The sequence below is a fragment of the Labeo rohita genome, chromosome 5 (assembly GCF_022985175.1).
Source record: "Labeo rohita strain BAU-BD-2019 chromosome 5, IGBB_LRoh.1.0, whole genome shotgun sequence".
NCBI lineage: Eukaryota > Metazoa > Chordata > Actinopteri > Cypriniformes > Cyprinidae > Labeo > Labeo rohita.
Genome location: NC_066873.1, coordinates 22,998,989 through 23,017,499, shown reverse-complemented (window position 1 = coordinate 23,017,499; position 18,511 = coordinate 22,998,989). Strand labels below are relative to the sequence as shown.

The window sequence follows — 18,511 nt, the reverse complement described above, 5'->3', positions numbered from 1 at the left end:
AAAAAAAAAAAAAGTTTGTGTGGTGTGATGTCACAATACTGTTTTCATATTTAACAACAAAAATAAAAAATAGTGACTATCAGAAATTACAAAAAGGCATTAATCAATTTATTTTTCCTTTTTAATGTATAAAACTCTTGACATAAAGGCCTCTGTTGGTCCTTAATTTAATAAAATACAGAAATAATTAATATAACTGCAACATTTTCCAGATAAGCAGTTTTGTATCACTTGGTAAAGTTTTGAAAGAAACCTTTTATTTTGTTTTGGGGTTATGTATGCTACATGACTTTATAAAAGCGTACATAATGATTATACTTTAGGGTATATTTGAAAATCTTTGCAATAACATTGAATACTGAAAAAAGCAGAGTTCATATTGTGAGGATTTCCACTGATCTGCAAAGCATCTTCAATTAGTATAACATCGTCCTTATAATAATAACTAACTCTGAGCAGGAATGGAACAATATGCTTTTTTTACATTAACCAGAGTTACCATAGAATTAGAAAAACTTAATTCAAATGTCTTGAAAACTATTTATATGTTAATTCCACTTGATTTTTTGCAGGTACTGGCTCAGCTATAAGTGCGTGTTTTCTCCTGAAGTCAGACCTCATTTGGATGGGCAGAAAGGACAGGAGTTATTCTTGCTAGTCTTAAGCCAAACGCTAACACACTAAAGAAAAGGAAAGATAAAAACAGTGATTAGAACACACAGACAAGGCAAATACTGTGCCTGTACTGTATATTTTGTAAATGTTACACACTCACGTCTTTGTGCATGGTATGGGAGCAGTTGGTGTGGTATTGGCTTCCGACATCCACAGGATTTTGACACATCAAACAAAATTTCCGGATAGAGGGCTGAGAGACAGAGTGTATGTTTGTATGGTTAAAAAAATGAATGACCAAAAATATTTAAAAGTAATACATTCTAATAACCTGAATACTGGTCTTTCTGGTTGGTTTATGGATATACTGCAGGGAAATAATAGGGTCATTCCATGTTAACTCAACCAGAGGTCCCCGGCTCAAATTTTCAATTTTGCTAATATTTTTTCTGAAGATAGACATGTTATACTATTATAGACCATTTTGTAGAGCGGGGTCAAAATGGCAATTTTCACCTGAGATTCAAAGCCAAATTACAAGGGGATTAAAAATGACTCCAGAAAGATGGCAGCATCATAATGTTATCTGTACACAGAGATTGGTAGCTCTATTAGTAAAATTTGTTGCCATTAGCAATCTTTGTTACATTATCTGCCAATGGTGACCATTCAAAAATAGGGAAACAGCACTTTTCAAGCTTTTTCTCCAAAGTTTGCATGTCTGTAACTCAAGAAGTATTAAAGATATTTTAATCCTCTTTTAGATATTGGGTCTTAACAAACTTTCCTTTTGGCATGTTCATTTTTAAGGCCCTACATGGTTCAGTTCCAGAGATATTGGGATTTCAATATGGCTCCGGGGTAAATCATTAAATTGTACACATTTTCAGTGGTCAAAAAGCAAATGCAATTTGCAAAAATATGTAAATAATAATGTAAAAAATAATTCAAGAATAATAAAAAAAGAATCATTTTTTTAAAAGAGGAACGTCTGAAGAACAAATAATGTTGAAACTAGAGCTGTATCTTGTTTCCTTGTGTCAATACAATTGCATGGAACATATCTGTCTGAGTGCTACAAATACACTGAAATGGTCAAGTTGAGGCACTAATACTTTTTGTGGTAATAACTTTGCACAAAAATTATTGTTGTAGCTTTGTAAAATTATGGTTGAACCGCTGATGGATTTTAACAATGTCCTTACTACCATGGTAGTACCCTTGCTGTCTATGGAGGGTCAGAGAGCTCTTGGATTTTATCTAAAATATCTTAATTTGAGTTCCGAAGATGAATGAAGGTCATGGTTTTGGAACATGAGGGTGAGTAATGAGAGAATTTTCATTTTTGGGTGAACTATCCCTTTAAATGTGTTTAAAAAAGGGCCTTAAAGTTGAATTTTACCTGTGGAGGTCTTGTGTGGAAGACCTGAGCAACCGGGGGACGAAAATGAGGCCGCATGGGATGTGGCGGCTGGGCAACAGGGCGCTGAATTGGACCAACCGAAGCGGGAAAGGCTCTTGCTCCAGATGGTGGTGCTATAGGCCCTGGTGGCTACAACAGCAATAAAGTAAAAAAAAGAAGAAAAAAGGATATGAGCAATGCACAGAACAAAACTAATAATAAAAACAAAACATGACGGAGTGAGGTAAGAAGTGATTGTATGTACCGGTTTTTGGTTCTGCACAAGTCTCTGTGCAACCTGCTGAGTAAGATCATCAATCGACATGCCAGCCATTGTACCACGCTCACTCTTGATTTGCTGTAGGACACGTGTCAGCTGATCTCTAATGCAAACAGAAATCATAATTGTTAATCTACTGTGAATTATACCAGCTCCTAAAAATGTACTAGGAATGAAACAAGCTTATCATATAACTTTGTGATCTCAGTACCTTGTGCATTGTGGGAAATGTGAGCCTAGTCTCTCCAGCAGCTTGTCCAGTTTCCCTGCTGGTGCAGGATTGGAGGGGAGAGGCTGGGGGGAGGAGTTACGTGTAGCCGTGGATGGCATGAATGTTTGGGGAAGGCGCGCTGCAGCTTGGGGTTGAAAACTGGCTCCAGGATTATTTGGTAATACAACAAAGGCACCTGCTGAGGCAGCTGAAGGCGCATGGGAGACAATTGGAACTGCTATGTGTGTCTGCTGTAGAATTTGTGTCACTGGCGTGACAGGTGCGTGAGATGGTATTTGAGGGGCAGGTGCATGAGTTGTCATGGGGGCATAAATGTTTGAGATGTGTGCAGACTGTGGACCTATACTGACGGACAGGAATGGTGTGTTTTGAGAAGATTGGGCAGAAAGTGGTGGTGTGGCTCTTTGGGGTGGTGTGATCGAAGAGTGGAGCTGTGGGTGAACTATGGGAGGAGATGTTGTAGTAGTCGGCAGACCGCTGTTAAAAACAGGATGGGACGCAGGATTCTGAAGTGGACCCATTATCATCTCCAACTTTGGGAAAATCAAAAGTAAATGACACAAACACAAAATATACATTACTTACATTAGTCTAAATGTAAAATAATTCTAAAATGAAAGACCCCATTCCTCATTATCTTACTAGAGTCACACATTCACAAAACATATTTATGACTGGATAGGCCATGTTTTAAACCATGGTATAACAAACACATTAAAACAACCAGTTTATCAACTCTTTACCAGATTATCAATTTTACAATAGTATGGCGTACGCCATAATACATATTTCAAATAAATGCTGGGTTTTTTTTGTTTTTTCTTTTTAGAACTTCCTATTTTTCAAGGATTCCTGAAAAAACTATCACAGTTTACACAAAAATATTAAGTAGGTTAACAGTTTTTTTTACACTGCAGTAACCTCCTGCATTTTCTAAATCAACAGAGCAATTTCTGAACAATCATATGATACTGTTCATGAGAAAATTCAGTTTTGTCATCACGTGTAAATTACATTAAAAAAATTTTTAATTCGAAAAGTTATTTACTAGGGCTGTAACAATACACAGACGTCACGGTTCGGTATGTACCTGGGTATTTTAGGGTCACGTTTCGATACAAGTTCGGTATGAGTTCAGTACAACAGGAAATGTATTTTTTCAATTATTTTGAACAGACAGTAGTGCTACATGTTGCATCAGCAGGTGTTTTTGATTTGAATTAGGTTGTATTTGAATTAGATTATAATTTCAAGATTTAAAGCAAAAACAGAATAGTCTGACTTCAGATTTGTGAAATTATGCTACATAAAACACCTGCACAAAAAAAAAACAGACAAAATGAAAGTGCAGATTTATTTTCTGACAGCAGGTGTTGCTTATGGAACAGCAGCGATACAGCATTTCCTTGATTACAGCTCTAAAAAAAAAGGCAGCTGTTATGAGCACTACTTTAATATGCATTATATGGTGGTAAGAGAAAAAGAAAATCCCTTGAAACATTTCTGAAGAACGTCAGTTTCTCTTATATTCATATAAACCCCCACATATCTGTCTTCCTATATTTCAAGCTTGGTCTGCCTGGTAGCCTGGTATAGTATTTTCTTCCTTTTTACAGACTTCATAAAAGTTAGCAAAGAGACAGTTGGCATCGCATTACTGTGCATGCCCCCTTCTGGACTGATTACCCTATAATTGACTTATAATACTCGTTGTCTGACTGCATGAACTGAACCGTGACGGCCATAGCCTAATGGTTTAGTGCAAATACATGTCCCGTTACACCCCTATTATTTGAAACTGTAATAATATTACAAAATTACTGTTTTAACTGTATTTTTGATTAAATAATGCCTTGGTGAACATTAGACTTCTTTCAAAAACAAAAAAAAGGATTTGAACAGTAGTGTTTCTCCAACCCTAGCCTACATTTGAATAAACCGACACTCACTGTAGGCACTGGTGGAAGTAACGGGATCGGGACTGAAGGCAAACTGTCCAACTGTTCACCTCTCTGCAGGAGCTGATGGTTTTCATTAAACTTGTTCTGTGAATGAAAAACAAAAGAAAGGCAGTGAGAGAAGCTGCTAACTCTCTTCAGCTTAAATCCACCTATATTAGCTCCTTCCCTCACCTTTAGTCCTACCAGACTGCTGCGGACCATCGCTACATTCTGCTCCCACTTCTGCCGCTGGTGCAGGTGGTTCTGGGAAGGATTTAATCTGTCCAGGATGAGCACAAATCCAGATGGAATCACATTACCTTTACACATACAAACATACTGCACATGCATTAATCAGATCTTAATTCACAAACAGTACCTGAGAAAATTCAGATATTTTTCAGCATCCGCAATCCAGTCCTCCACTTGAGAGAGCACAAGCTCTTTCTGCATCTCTAATGCAGCTATCTGCTCACACAGACACATGATTCATTACGCCATCCATGAAATTTCTAGAAGATGTCTGCTGTGAAGGTACAGCATTTACCTCATCTTGAAGAACCGTCTGACTAGCTTGCTCTGCCTGCCTGCAAAGTGTTTCCATTTCTACCCTCAAGTCAGCTATTTCCTGCTCCCAAGACAGTCTGTCACATACACAAGCACAAATAAACAAATGAATAAATAAACAGATATAGTGACACTGTAGGCGTTTCTTAATTAATGTTTTGAATTTTTTACTTCTCTTGACTCTGTTCCTCAATCAGCAACTTGAGTTTCTTTTCTGTGTCCTCCAGCTCCTGAGCCAGCCTAAAACATACACAAACCTTATTTAAATTCCCATCCGACCCATGACCCATCCGATATTATATACTACCGTTCAAAAGCTTGGGGTCAGTACAATTTTTAAAAAAAAAGAAATGAATACCTTTATTTTGCACGGATGCATAAAATTGATCAGTAGTGACCAAAAAATATTTATATTTGTAACAATTAGTTATTATTATTTTTTAAATAATTGCTGTTTTTATTTTATAAAAAGTTTTTATTAACCAAAGCAGCCTGAAATAAATGTATCAGCTTCCACAAAAATATTAAGTAGCACAGCTGTTTTCAGCTTACAGTGATGACAAGAAATAAAATGAATGAATAAAATAACAAAAAAAAAAAAAAAAAAAAAAACAGAGAAAAAAAAACAGCTTTTGAACGGTAGTGTATATTCTGGCCCAAGCAGACAGCTGGATTTGACAAATATTTTACTGCTAGTTTACCTTGTTTTCTCCTCTTCCATTCGCTCTTTCTCTGCAGTAAGCTCTTGCCGTTTTACCATGAAGTTTTTCCGTGTTGTCTTGCTGCTATTCAGCTCCAATTTAACTTGCAAAGACTCAATTTTTTCAATAAAACCCTACAAAAATATAAACATTACATTTCAACAATGAAAATGAGGTAATAGTAGGGAAACCAAAATTTTGGACTAAGACACTGAACTCACTAGGTAAATGTAATACTTTGTGCAAAGGAGATTATGCACTGCTATTAAAAAAACACGTGTAGTCAAAAGTCAGAACCCCTACAGACTGTCTATAGTAGTTATTGTTTAATGTACAGATGTGATGCTGAACCTGGTACTGATGATTTCTGTCTTCTCTTGTCTTTTCCATACTGCGGACATGGAGGTTGTGCTCCTCGTGCTCTGCTGCATGCTGCTTCATTAGAGCCTCATACTGCTCAGTCAGCTCAATACTGCAGTCTTCTATAGCTCGCTATAGAAACACGGAGAGAAAGAAATTCCAGCAAATAAAAAGAACAGTTTTAAGGTTTTTCTAAAACCAACAAAAAAGTTGTTACATGTATTTTAACTAGATTTCTAGGTCATTGATTAAAAAAAACAAATTTGTGGCATTGTTTATTTAAACTCCATTGAATAAATGAATGTTTTTGCTACCAGTGAAACACAGGAAACTCTTTCCAACACTGTAAATTCATGCAAATTTATTAATGTTTTCTGTACTAATATTATGCAACGAAAAGATCTGTATTTGAATAAAATTAGAAAAATGCAAAACAGAAGCATTTTAACAAGTGGTCATAGACATTTGAACCCTACCGTACACAAATTCACACTTCCAAAAACATCTGTAACACATTTATGAACTTTATGAAAGAAAAAAAAAAAAAAAAAAAAAAAAAAAAGCACAGGGTTTCAAAGCGGTTTCCAAAAAAAAAAAAAAAAAAAAAAAAAAAAAAAAAAAAAGTTTGACATTTTTTGCTACAAATCTCTCAAAAGAACAGTAACAAGCCTGTTCTGTCCTGCAGTAAAAGGCTATATTTTCTCTCTCTCTCTCTCTCTCACACACACACAAAAACAAATACTGGTTACACAGTCACAAGCCTGTAAAAGCACAAACACATTTTGGCCATTTGATAAGCATTTCAAGGATGACTTTAAATGTCTTAAAATTGAACACAGACACTGACACACTCATACAAGTTTCCCTGTAATATGGGGACCAACTCTATGATCATCACCCGTGGGGACCATTCTTTCTGAGGTTTTAAAGGTCAAAAAAAAAAAAAATATATATATATATATATACAAACCGTGTTTTTTTTTAGACCATGCATGACTACAAATATCTAAACTGATGAAGTAATGACTTGACCATGCTAAATGGGGACTTCTTAAAAAAAAAATTGAACATACCTGATAGGGACCCTTATTTGCATAATATACACCCTTTCCCATTCGATTTGTTGGGACCTTGCAACAGCATGTATACTACTAATGACAAAAGCATTTATACCAAGTAATTCATCAGACTGCATTTGTGCATTTACACTTAAAAAGTGTCTACAATTAAATAAAATTAAAAGATACAGTAATAGTAAAAAACATCATTTGAAATTTAGCTGAGATTAGTTATTGTCATGGGTCCTGCAAATGGTGCTAGTGATGCAAAACCCCTGCACAGAACACCTAAGTTGTTTATGTAGTCATCATCACAACATGCAGAATTTTTGGTTTGATTGATTAATTGATGTTCCCAGGTTTCATAGGAATAGTAGTATGACTGAAGTGTACAGATGAAGCAGTGAAAAAGTTCTCTATTCACATATGAGGTATTGAAATTGTAGTGAATTTTCACTACAATTTTCACTATTTTTTATTCAACTGTAATGACTGAAGTGTATATCCACAGCCAACCACTAGCTACTAGTTTCCATTATACTTATAATACCATAAATCTACTAACGACTACTAAATGAACCTTGAGACATCAAATCACTTAATTTACTGAATGTAACTTTTAATGAGTTCAACTTTACAAACAAATGACGTCAAATAAACCCTACATAATAAATTATTTTTATATTAAAAAGTATAAAAAATTCTTAAGACAGAACATAAAAACTAGAGGTCAAAACTCCAGAATTGTTTAACAATTTTGCTATTGTTAGACGGGTGCATTTTAGCTTGTGGCCTTCATCAGTCACCATAAAACATATAGCAATCTTGTTTAATATACGCAATATTTTTTTGTTTTGCCTCACACATACTCTATTTGAAATGTTTGCAGTACGTTCAGCACTGGTCTAACAATAAAGTTGTTTAATATCCTATGAGTTTTGACCTCTTAGGAAACAGCGTAGGTATTTCTAGCACAACTTCACCTACCTCAAAAGTGAATGGAAGAGAGAAGAAAAGGCTAATAAAAACAAAACTGCCATACCAGAGAGATGGTAAGCTTCATATTATTAGCATTGCAAAGTCTTTTTATAGGCTGTAATGCGATTATATATAAAAAATTTCACGTTCTTCCAGTCCCGGTTCTTTAGGGCTTCTGGTTCAGCCTCTAAACACTTCTCACAGTCACTCTTTGCGGGTACAGTAAAAGACGTGATGAATCGCATCATGTGCCTTTCCACCGCCTGCACCTCTGTCTGCTGCCAGGGATTTTTCTTATGGGTAATTTTACCTTAAAAGAGTAAGGAAAAAATGTAATTAAATTAAATGGATAAATAAGAGTGTGTGCTGGAATTACAATCCAGTGTTATAAATACTATATCGCAGTGGTCTCAAACTCAATTCCTAGAGGGCCACAGGTCTGCACAGTTTTGCTCCAACCCTAATCAAACACACCTGATCCAACTAATCAAGGTCTTCAGGATTACTAGAAACTATTAAGCAGGTGTGAGTTGGAGCAGGTTGAAGCCAAAGTCTGCAGAGCTGTCGCCCTCCAGGAACTGAGTTTGAGACCACTACTACATCTAGAGTGCAAGTAAAGATACAGTTAAAGTCAAAAGTTTACATACACCTTGCAGAATCTGCAAAATTAGAGGGATCATACAAAGAGAAAATAATAGTTCAATTTATAAAAATGAACCTGTTCATATGCAGTTTATATACACTTGATTCTTAATATTGTGTTCTTACCTGAATGATCCACAACCGTGTTTTCTTTTTGATTTTTAGGTTTAGTTATAGTTGTTCATGAGTCCCTTGTTTGTCCTGAACAGTTAATCATCAGAAAAATCTTTGGTTTTTCAGCATTTTTGTGTATTTGAACCCTTTCCAACAATGACTGTATGATTTTGAGATCCATCTTTTCACACTGAAGACAACTGAGGGACTCATATGCAACTATTACAGAAGGTTCAAACGCTCACTGATGCTTTGAAACAAAAAATTATGCATTAACAGCCAGGGGGTGAAAACTTTTTGAATTTGAAGATCAGGGTAAATATAACTTATTTTGTCTTCTGGAAAACATGTAGTTATTTTATGTAACTTCTGAAGGGCAGTACTAAATGAAAAAGATATGCCATTTAAGCAAAATGTACACATCAATGCATTGTTTTTACTTCTGAAACATCGGCGAGCGTTTGAAGCTTCTGTAATAGTTGCATATTAGGGCCTCAACTGTCATTATCATTCAGGTAACAACACAGTATTAACGTTTGTAAATGTTTGAACAGGGTCATTATAAATTCAACTATTTTTTTCTCTTGTGGACTATATGTAAACATCTTTTATGTGAAATAACTTATTCAGGTCAGCACCAAATAAAAATAACATGCATTTTGTATGGTCCCTCTTTTTTTTTGTAAAATAACATTTTGCAGATTCTGCAAGGTGTATGTAAACTTGACTTCAACTGTATTTTCACTCTGCCTATAAATATGTACTGATTTCTACACTGTCACTTGGACTAAAATGATCACTGGAGATAATTAGGATTAATTTATTGGTTATAAGCACACACACACCTTTCACACATTAATAAAAATATTTTCAAACTACACTTTCTGGTAGATAGAATAAGGCCCGAACCTGGAGTACTCCCTCATATCTCAGGCTGGGACAGAAATAGTAAAGAGTGAGGAGCTGGGGTTATGGAAATACTGGAAAACTGCCATGCGACAGAGGTGAGCTGAATATATATCACAGGTCTTCTCTCATGCTAACAGGGTAGATTATCTAAATGTGCTCCTCCAGACTTTGTTAAACAAACATCATTTTGTGACTATGCAATGTTTATACATCTGGCCCTTGGACAGAGGCACTGACGTTAATAACTAGCTGGATGCTTTTGCATGGAAACTGGGAATATTCCTGGAACGGGCTATTCCTGCTACTCCAACATTTGTCCATTTTTAGTTTAATATGTACACTGACAGTACATCTCCAAAAAGTAGCAGACATAATCATTACTGACATAAAAATGTATAAAGAGTTCACCTTTAAACGATGGCCTCACAGCACTGGCTCCTGAAGGAACCTCTTCATCCGGTGGTTTTTGTCTTTTGGGTGGTGGTGGCATTTCATTCCTCTCAGCAGGAGGAAGCGTCTCCCCCGCAATTAGTTCTATGGAAAATTATCGTAAGTTATCAAAAATTAATATAATTTAATATTTTCAGAAAGATACACACTTTACATGTAGTATAGAAGGTAGACAATATGCAAACTATGTTATATGCAGTACTAATGGTTTAAAGTTATACTAAAAGTAAGACTGTACTGGAATTACAGAACACAATTTTATTCATGTACACCATGAATAATGTTATATTTGTTTACATCATTGTAGCTTTCAAGTCCCAATCAGTAAGTCCTTATGCACATTCTAAGAACACAGTCAACACAATGCGATGATAATTGATAATGTTGGAGCAACACTTTTGCAATCATGTCTCACAATGTCTGAAAACTATGAACAGAGACAAACTGTAGTATTCTGACAGTAATACAAACCATAAAGAGAAGATGAACAGTGTCCCTCCTGTACGCTCCTGACTTCCCAACCACTTTCCAGAAGTTTTTCTGTGAAGGCCGAACAAAGTAAATCTTAACAATCTGATTTCAAAAAGGAATATATGGTAAACACAAAAAGCAAACAAACAAACAAACCCACCATCAGGATTTATCACAATTTCATCCAAGTTCTTGCCATAGAACTCAGCTAATCTTCCTTGTTCGAGAGCCATTAGTACTTTGCAGATCTTGGCGAGTTGCAGGGTCTTCTCAGGGAGTCGACAGAACTCATGATGGATTTTTATGTTGTGTCCAAGAAAGTTTGCCAGCTGGTCCATTTCTGTGTCTGTCATATTCAGCACTGTTGAAAGGACTGCAATATGCTTTCGTACTCTGGTAGATGTCAGTGACTTGGGACACTTTGCACCGCACGCCTTTGCAAAGCCACGGAGGCAGTCTGACCCTCGGAAATGTGTCATGGCTTCTGGTCTTGCAAACATATAAACATTGTCTTTTATAACCCCACAAGGCTCTCTCTGCTTAACAAGGAGTTCTAAGGCACACAGCATTTTTGGAGTCAGAAGAATTGGAACTAGTCGACCATGCTTTCCCCTGATGATAATCCTTGAGAAGTGTCTGCAGAGATTTTTTTCGACTTCGGAGAGCGCCCACTCCACATCCTCATGCGGATCAGAAGCGTCTCTTGACAAATACGCAGACAAATGCATGCTTGCCACCTCTCCTCCCCTATGCCGGTTAAAGAGAACTATCTGGGCTAGACAAACCTTTGCCAGCTCCATCCAGGCTTTAGCAGAGGGACTTTCAGAGAGTAATTTGTACCAATTGTCTTGCACTTGATTGATAAATGTATGCATTTTTTGGACGTCCTCAGTAAAGGGGATGAGAGTGGGCACGTTGCACTTTCCTTCCCTGATATTCCTTAATGCTGTAGCTAAGATCATCTCGTTCCACTTTTCCTGATGGACGTGTTGAAACTCACTGGCATTCTTCACAAGCTCTTCGTCATTTGAGATTAAGCCCTGAGCTTTTAAGAATTTGCTTACTTTAACCAGGGAGCTCCCGAGCTTCTTCGCAAGTGATGGAATCATGAACTTGTCGGATTCATACCCACATGTATACTTGACAGCTTTGACAGTCTCCATGTACTTTTTTGGATTTATACAATCTTCCATTGTTTTTAAGGAGGTGACTCTCCTAGCGTTGTGAACCAACCTTCCCAATTCTCGCATCTTCTCTCGCACACATTGTTTATTCTTGGCTGATAGCCCACCTATGTTCAACAAGTGCTGACCGATATCAATAATTACTTTGTCATTTTTTATTACATCTGTGATTGGGTCAGGGTTCATGGCACTTATTACTTCCCATAGTTGTTTAGTCATGTTTGAAGGCACAGGCCCCGTGTATATACACATGGACTGAACACGGTTTTTCCCTGGTTTGAGGGGGACCGATTGAGGTTGAAGTCCACAAGCGCGCATATGTCGCCACAGGACCTTTCTCGTAAAAAGTCCTTGACAGTATGCACAATGCATGAAATCTTTTCCCTGCGCTTCTTTAGGTGGTCGTTTATATGGCACTAGTTCCCCCTTTCCTGTTTCCATCACAGCAGCATTGTGAGCATAGTTGCCTCTGTTGCGAATATAATCAAGCTGTTTTTTTCTCTCCTTGGAACTTTTTGGAAAGCTTAGCGCTTTAGCCACATCAGATTCTTTCGCATGTGAACTTTCTAGATGCCTTGCCATCTTAGCGTAAGGTTTAGAGCAATACAAGCAATAATGTCTCTTGTTGTACACTCTGTTAACACCTTTTTTTTGGTATGCGCTAACAACTACGCCATCTATTGCGCTCTGACTTGAACATGGTTCTTCTGTTGCAGATGCTTCAGATGCAAGGCTGTGCTTTTTATCTGGTGTTGTGTCACAGTCAAGTGAACTCGCTGAGCCAGAGTCATCAACATCCAGTTGATCATAAAGAAGCTGAAGTTTTGTCTGGTTTGGTGTAAGACTAGCATCACTGTCACAGTCACTTTCAGAAGTAGTATCCGTAAAGTAAAAATCTGAACTCCCTGGTGTAGAATCAAAGATGTCATCAGAATCTTGAAGATCTTTGTCTTTTATCTAAAAAGATAATAATTAGAAAAGTCACAGTGAATAATTGATCAGTAATTTAACAGACATGAATTGGTAACTACTGAGATAATTAATTGTTTAGGTACATTAATTAAAATCCGATTACATTATTTTGAGCTTAAATAAAGGTGAAGCAAAATTCCTGAAGGTGATGACCTTTGATCTTTCTTAGTCCAAATTATTTATCACCTAAGAATATATTAAAGGGATAGTTCACCCAAAAATTAAAATTCTGTCAATAATTAGTCACTCTTATGTAATTCCAATCGTTGAATAAAGTTATTTTTGGCAAAAAATATTCTTGTAGCTTCATAAAATTAAGGTTGAATCACTAATGTCAGACGGACTGTTCTAATGATGTCCTTACTATTGCCTTCTTCCCTTCTTCGCCTTCTTCCCTGGTATTAGCAGCAATGCTGGTCGTCTGTAAGAGACAATGGAGAAACACAGGAGATAAATCTGATATCGATACCGCATGACTTCAGAAGAAAAATGAACTTCATCTTTAAACATTTGTTCCTGTTCAGCTAATCTCTGCATGTGTACACAGATCCTTAATAAAACAGGCTTCATGAAGACTTTTCATACACAACAATATAGTTCCTTAAGGGGACCAGTTTTGTCCAGTTCAAAACACAAGTTTGTACTCAAACAATGACCAAAAGTGTGATGTGGGTACATTGTGAGTGTCCACTATATAGAAAAAATTAACCAAGACAAAAATCCTTTTGAAGGATAAAAACCACTAATGTGTTGCAACAGTAAGAGCTATTCTGAACACAGGATGCTGTGCTACATACTTGGGTTCTCCATGGGTAATCTTCTACTCCATAATCATAGGTAATTTCTTCTCCTTCTTTAATGTCATTTAAGGCAAACAAACAAAGGTGTGGTTTTCCATTCACATCAATTTTCTCCATTTTACAGTTTGGATGTTTGTGGTCATCATTTACTATCCGCCCAAACGATCCATCTTCTCTAGAGGCATCAATACTTGAAAAACATGAAAACATAAGAAAAGGATAAATACAAGTATTACAATATATCATCACAAACCAGTACCTCATTTCTTATAATACAGCATAAGATATTCTTAGAGCTCTGGTGCAACTTGACTTACCACCATGTATTCGTTCTCCACTTGAACTCAAACATAAATGCAGCACTGGATGTGTGATAACGTTTTTTCCTCCTTTGCAATTCTGCTTCATTTATTATATCTCCCCTATATTCAACAACAAAATCACCTTTGCAAATGGTACCCTTCGCAAACAGACCACGCCCTGCAAAATACAGCAAAAACATTTTCAAAAAACCTACTGGTTTAAACATTATCAATTAGTATACTTAAATGCTACAAAAAAAAAACATCTTACAGATAAAGGATGCCAATTACACACACAAAAAAGACAGTTGGTGGCTGATTTAAAGTAAACTATAACTATAACATTTAATGCACATATGACAGCAACCATTACCTGATATCTCACACCAGACACCACCTTACCTTTAACTGCACTGATATACTTCACTTCTAATTTGAAAGTTTTGTCAGTCTTTGAAAGAACATGATGCATGGCATCCTTAAGGGAACGGATTCGTGGTGACTGAAAGAAAAAAAAGTGTGAAATAAATGACACCGTGAAAATTTGGAGACATGCAGAATAAAACTAGTATGTTCAATAAGCAGATAAGCATGTTATTGTAATGTAACACAGGTTTGTATTACTGTATTAATGTAAAATTAATTACAATGTTATTATAACATATCAATGCAACCAAACTACTAATTTGGACCTTAACCCAACTACTCTATTGGACAATCTCAGCATACAAACCCCTGTTTATTTTACTACTGTCATGACAAAAATTAGATTCAACTTTTTTTTTTTTTCGTCATTTAAAGCTACTTACCATTTACGTTTTTTTTTAACTGTACTTTATTTCTCTGTGAATCACTTTGGTAAAAATCTGTGGCTTGTATATTTTGTCTATAAATTAACTTAAAAGTAAAACAAATATTGAGCTTTAATTTTTCATATGAAAATTAAAAATCAAACACTATAAACACAAGCATGGCGTCAAGTGCAATGAACCCACAACCCCCTGACAAGAAACATAAAATTTCTTGTATATAAAATAATCCAAACCTAACCCCTTCCAGCACCAACACTAACTAGACACACACACATAAAAAAATTATACTAATATTAACAGAATCACTCCATCAGCAATCAGCCAAGCTAAAGATTTAATGAGACTTTTCAGTTAAAATTAGATCCTTAACATTAAATTGTATGATGTGATCGCTAGTTGGAAAAACATAGAAACATTTCAGGCCGCACTTTCCCTCAACAGTTAGTTAGCTCTAACTAGCTACCTATTTAAACCTAATTAACCTAATTCGTTTGATACATATTTGCTTACCTTGGGTTTCACTTTTTATCCTCTGCACAAGTTCTTAGATCCTTAGTTGGCATCTCCTGCAAATAATCTTCTTTCTTGTTCTCCGTGTGTAGCGTCAATTTATTAACACTTACATTTTCATTTTGCTGCTGAAATCCTTCCTAACAAAAACTAGGAAGTTTGTTGTACCCAAACATATTTGGAATATATGTGTGTGTGTGTCTGTGTGTGGAGAAGTCAGTGCATTATGAGCCAGAAATGTTCGGGGGTGCAACTGAGCACCCCCTATGCACACTGATAAACGTGTTATTGACCAATGTTAAAACTTCACCAGCAATTTCAGAATATCTCCTCTATTCGTTTAAATAGGTTTTCCTGATTTTTGGTCCCCACAACGCGACTGTGTAAACAGAGTTTTGCGCCCACGTGGTGATGATTACCAGAAAACACAAACACACACCTGCAAACACACAAAACCTGCAGCACGGTGCTGAAAACTTACCATATCTGATTCCCAGTCCTCATTTGTGTTTGTAGATCTTTCTTCCGTCCAGTCCTCCGTCTATGGTTGGAGACAACAATCAAATTACATGAAACTACATATAGATGATCACTTGTAAAATGTGACCCTGGACCCCACAAAACCAGTCATAAGTAGCACGGGTATATTTGTAGCAATGGCCAACAATACACTGTATCCATTTTTCCTTTATGCTTAAAATCATTAGGACATTAAGTAAAGATCATGCTCCATGAAGATGTTTTGTAAATTTCCTATGGTAAATATATAAAAGCTTAATTTTTAATTAGTAATATGCATTGCTAAAATCTGAAACTAAAACTTTAAAGGCTATTTTCTCAACATTTCGATTTTTATATATATATCCTAACAAACCACCATACATCTTATTTATTCATCTTTCAGATGATGTATAAATCTCAATTTCAACCATTCGACCCTCATGACTGGTTTTGTGTTCCAGGGTCACATATGTGTCATTAGGATGATCTTCAGACCTGTACGTTTTGGCTCTGTGTTTCATTGCTGGGGATAAAAGTGCTGTAGTTTTGCGCTTCAGCATACTGATTTAATACTGATGGGCCGCTGCTCTCAGTGGACCAGGGCCCGGCTGATAAGCTCCATGGGGAGGATACCGCCGGCGGAATCACTGCAGAAACGGGACCCCTGTCAAGAAAGCGGGACAGTCGTATTGCTGAATCATTTTAGGGAGAAACACTTTAAAGTTCTACCTTAAGCTGTGTTGTACTTACTGAAGTACGTCTTCATTTAAAGCCGAACTCCACTCGGTGTGTTTTTCACTTTCCATTGACAGGCAAACTCTGGATCTGTGACACAATACTGAGATTTAAAACCTAAGCGGCAGTATTTTCATAAACGTGTCCGTTCAGTTTTAAATCGTTTTTTCAGTGAAACAAAACAAAAGAGCACAGAAATGACAACAAAACTTACACTAAACATTCAAAGAGTTTGTCTTGAAGGCCAAATGACATACAGTATACTCGGTGTATACAGTATGTAATCTTAATAAATTAAACGAATAAGGACCTTTTTACACAAAACGACAACTGGCGCAACTTTCATGACATCATCTAAGCCTGTTTTACTTCCGGGACGTCATGACACTTGGCAAACAAACGATAGGCGCATTACCGCCACCTACAGGGCTGGAGGGTGGGAGAAACTATTAATCTATTAAATAGATTTACTTTCCCGAAATATATCATATATCAAATATGTCATACATTAATGGATTGTATATTTTATGATGATTTAATCTATTATATAGTGTTTTTTTTAGTCATTTCCCAAAACATTTATACCCTTTCTCTTTCGGAAGCAGTAGAAATTGGTACATGCTCAGCAGTGTCTGACTTACACATACTACTAATTCCCAGACTAGTGAATAATTTTGTGCCGTGTGCACCAGATTATTGCATCTAATTACCCAACTTGATTTTTTAAAAATGTCTTTCTCTTCTTTTCTTGTGCAAAGTTTTTGCCATTTTACTTTAATAACTGTTCTGATTTTGGACTTAACTTCTCCTTTACTTAGTGAAATATTTATTTCTATAATTAATCACTTCTGCTTTGCTAAATGTTCAACTTCGTCATGTCCTTCCACTCCCACATGTGATGCCAAAGAAAAGACATCTTAATTAGTTTACTCTATACATGCTTAATATTTCATACAAGATGTCTTGTCTTAAGGATTTCCCACTAATATGGTTTGATACTGCAGAGAATGGTTCACAGAAATGTACACTACCAGTCGAACGTTTTTGAAAAGTACAATTTTTTATGTTTTTTAAGAAGTCTCTTCTGCTCATCAAGCCTGCATTTATTTGTTCCAAAGTTCTGCAAAAAAAAAAATAAATAAATAAAATAAAAGAATAAAATAAATAAATATATATATAATAATAATAAAATAAAAATAAATAAATAAATAATAATAATAATAATAATAAAATATATAAAACTGTTTTCTGTATAAAATATATATTTTAAATTGTAATTTATTCCTGTGATTTCAAAGCTGTATTTTTAGCATGATTACTCCAGTCACATGATACTTCAGAAATCATTCTAATATTCTGATTTGCTGCTCAAAAAAAAATTATTATTATTATTATTATTAATTAATTAATTATTATTATGTTGTTGAAAACAGCTGAGTATATTTTTTTTAGGTTTCTTTGATGAACAGAAAGTCCAGACAGCATTTATCTGAAATAGAAATCTTTTGTAACATTCTAAATGTATTTATCATCACTTTTGATCAGTTTAAAGCATCTTTTCTAAATAAAAATATAAATTTCTTTAATCCACCATAAAAAATCTTACTGGTCAAAAACTTTTGACTGGTATTGTATCACAGTCCAAACATTTTTATGTTGCCAAAATCAGAACAAAGCTTTAACATTTATTTATATAAGTGGTAAAACTTATATAAACAGGTGACTGTTTCATAAAAATGGTTTAAAGGATGTGCATTAAAGAAAAGGCATATTTTAATCCACAAAACTGGCTATATATAGGCAATAATAATTATGATTATATAGCCTATAATTACAAATCTGGAACTGGCACATTTAAAAAATATTTGTATAGGCCTATAGCAAATAGATAATATAGAAAATAATAAATAACAATGAAAATGAATGAGTCCTTCAACAAATCATGTTTGAAAAGCCTACAAATCAACAAAATGTGA

General features: G+C 35.5%; 1 protein-coding gene across 3 annotated transcripts; it reads right to left on the bottom strand.

Moving 5' to 3' along the window:
* Nucleotides 1-89: 89 nt before the first annotated feature.
* On the bottom strand, nucleotides 90-16,916 carry rnf214 (ring finger protein 214). Of its 3 annotated transcripts, XM_051109241.1 has the most exons (16): nucleotides 16,750-16,916; nucleotides 16,551-16,625; nucleotides 16,296-16,464; nucleotides 15,781-15,840; nucleotides 6,089-6,229; nucleotides 5,738-5,871; nucleotides 5,208-5,276; nucleotides 5,017-5,113; nucleotides 4,849-4,937; nucleotides 4,662-4,749; nucleotides 4,479-4,574; nucleotides 2,509-3,062; nucleotides 2,283-2,400; nucleotides 2,018-2,167; nucleotides 776-868; nucleotides 90-680 (listed from the first exon to the last, which is right to left on the bottom strand). In XM_051109241.1, exons 1-16 carry the CDS (start codon nucleotides 16,788-16,790, stop codon nucleotides 618-620), a joined length of 2,037 nt encoding a protein of 678 aa, XP_050965198.1. In that variant the 5' UTR covers nucleotides 16,791-16,916; the 3' UTR covers nucleotides 90-617. The 3 variants fall into 3 exon arrangements, with proteins under 3 accessions (XP_050965198.1, XP_050965196.1, XP_050965197.1); XM_051109239.1 differs by lacking the exons at nucleotides 90-680; nucleotides 776-868; nucleotides 2,018-2,167; ... (7 more) ...; nucleotides 5,738-5,871; nucleotides 6,089-6,229 and adding exons at nucleotides 7,397-8,443; nucleotides 10,207-10,332; nucleotides 10,720-10,788; ... (3 more) ...; nucleotides 13,993-14,155; nucleotides 14,380-14,479; XM_051109240.1 differs by lacking the exons at nucleotides 90-680; nucleotides 776-868; nucleotides 2,018-2,167; ... (11 more) ...; nucleotides 16,551-16,625; nucleotides 16,750-16,916 and adding exons at nucleotides 7,397-8,443; nucleotides 10,207-10,332; nucleotides 10,720-10,788; ... (4 more) ...; nucleotides 14,380-14,479; nucleotides 15,300-15,774.
* Nucleotides 16,917-18,511: the final 1,595 nt, after the last annotated feature.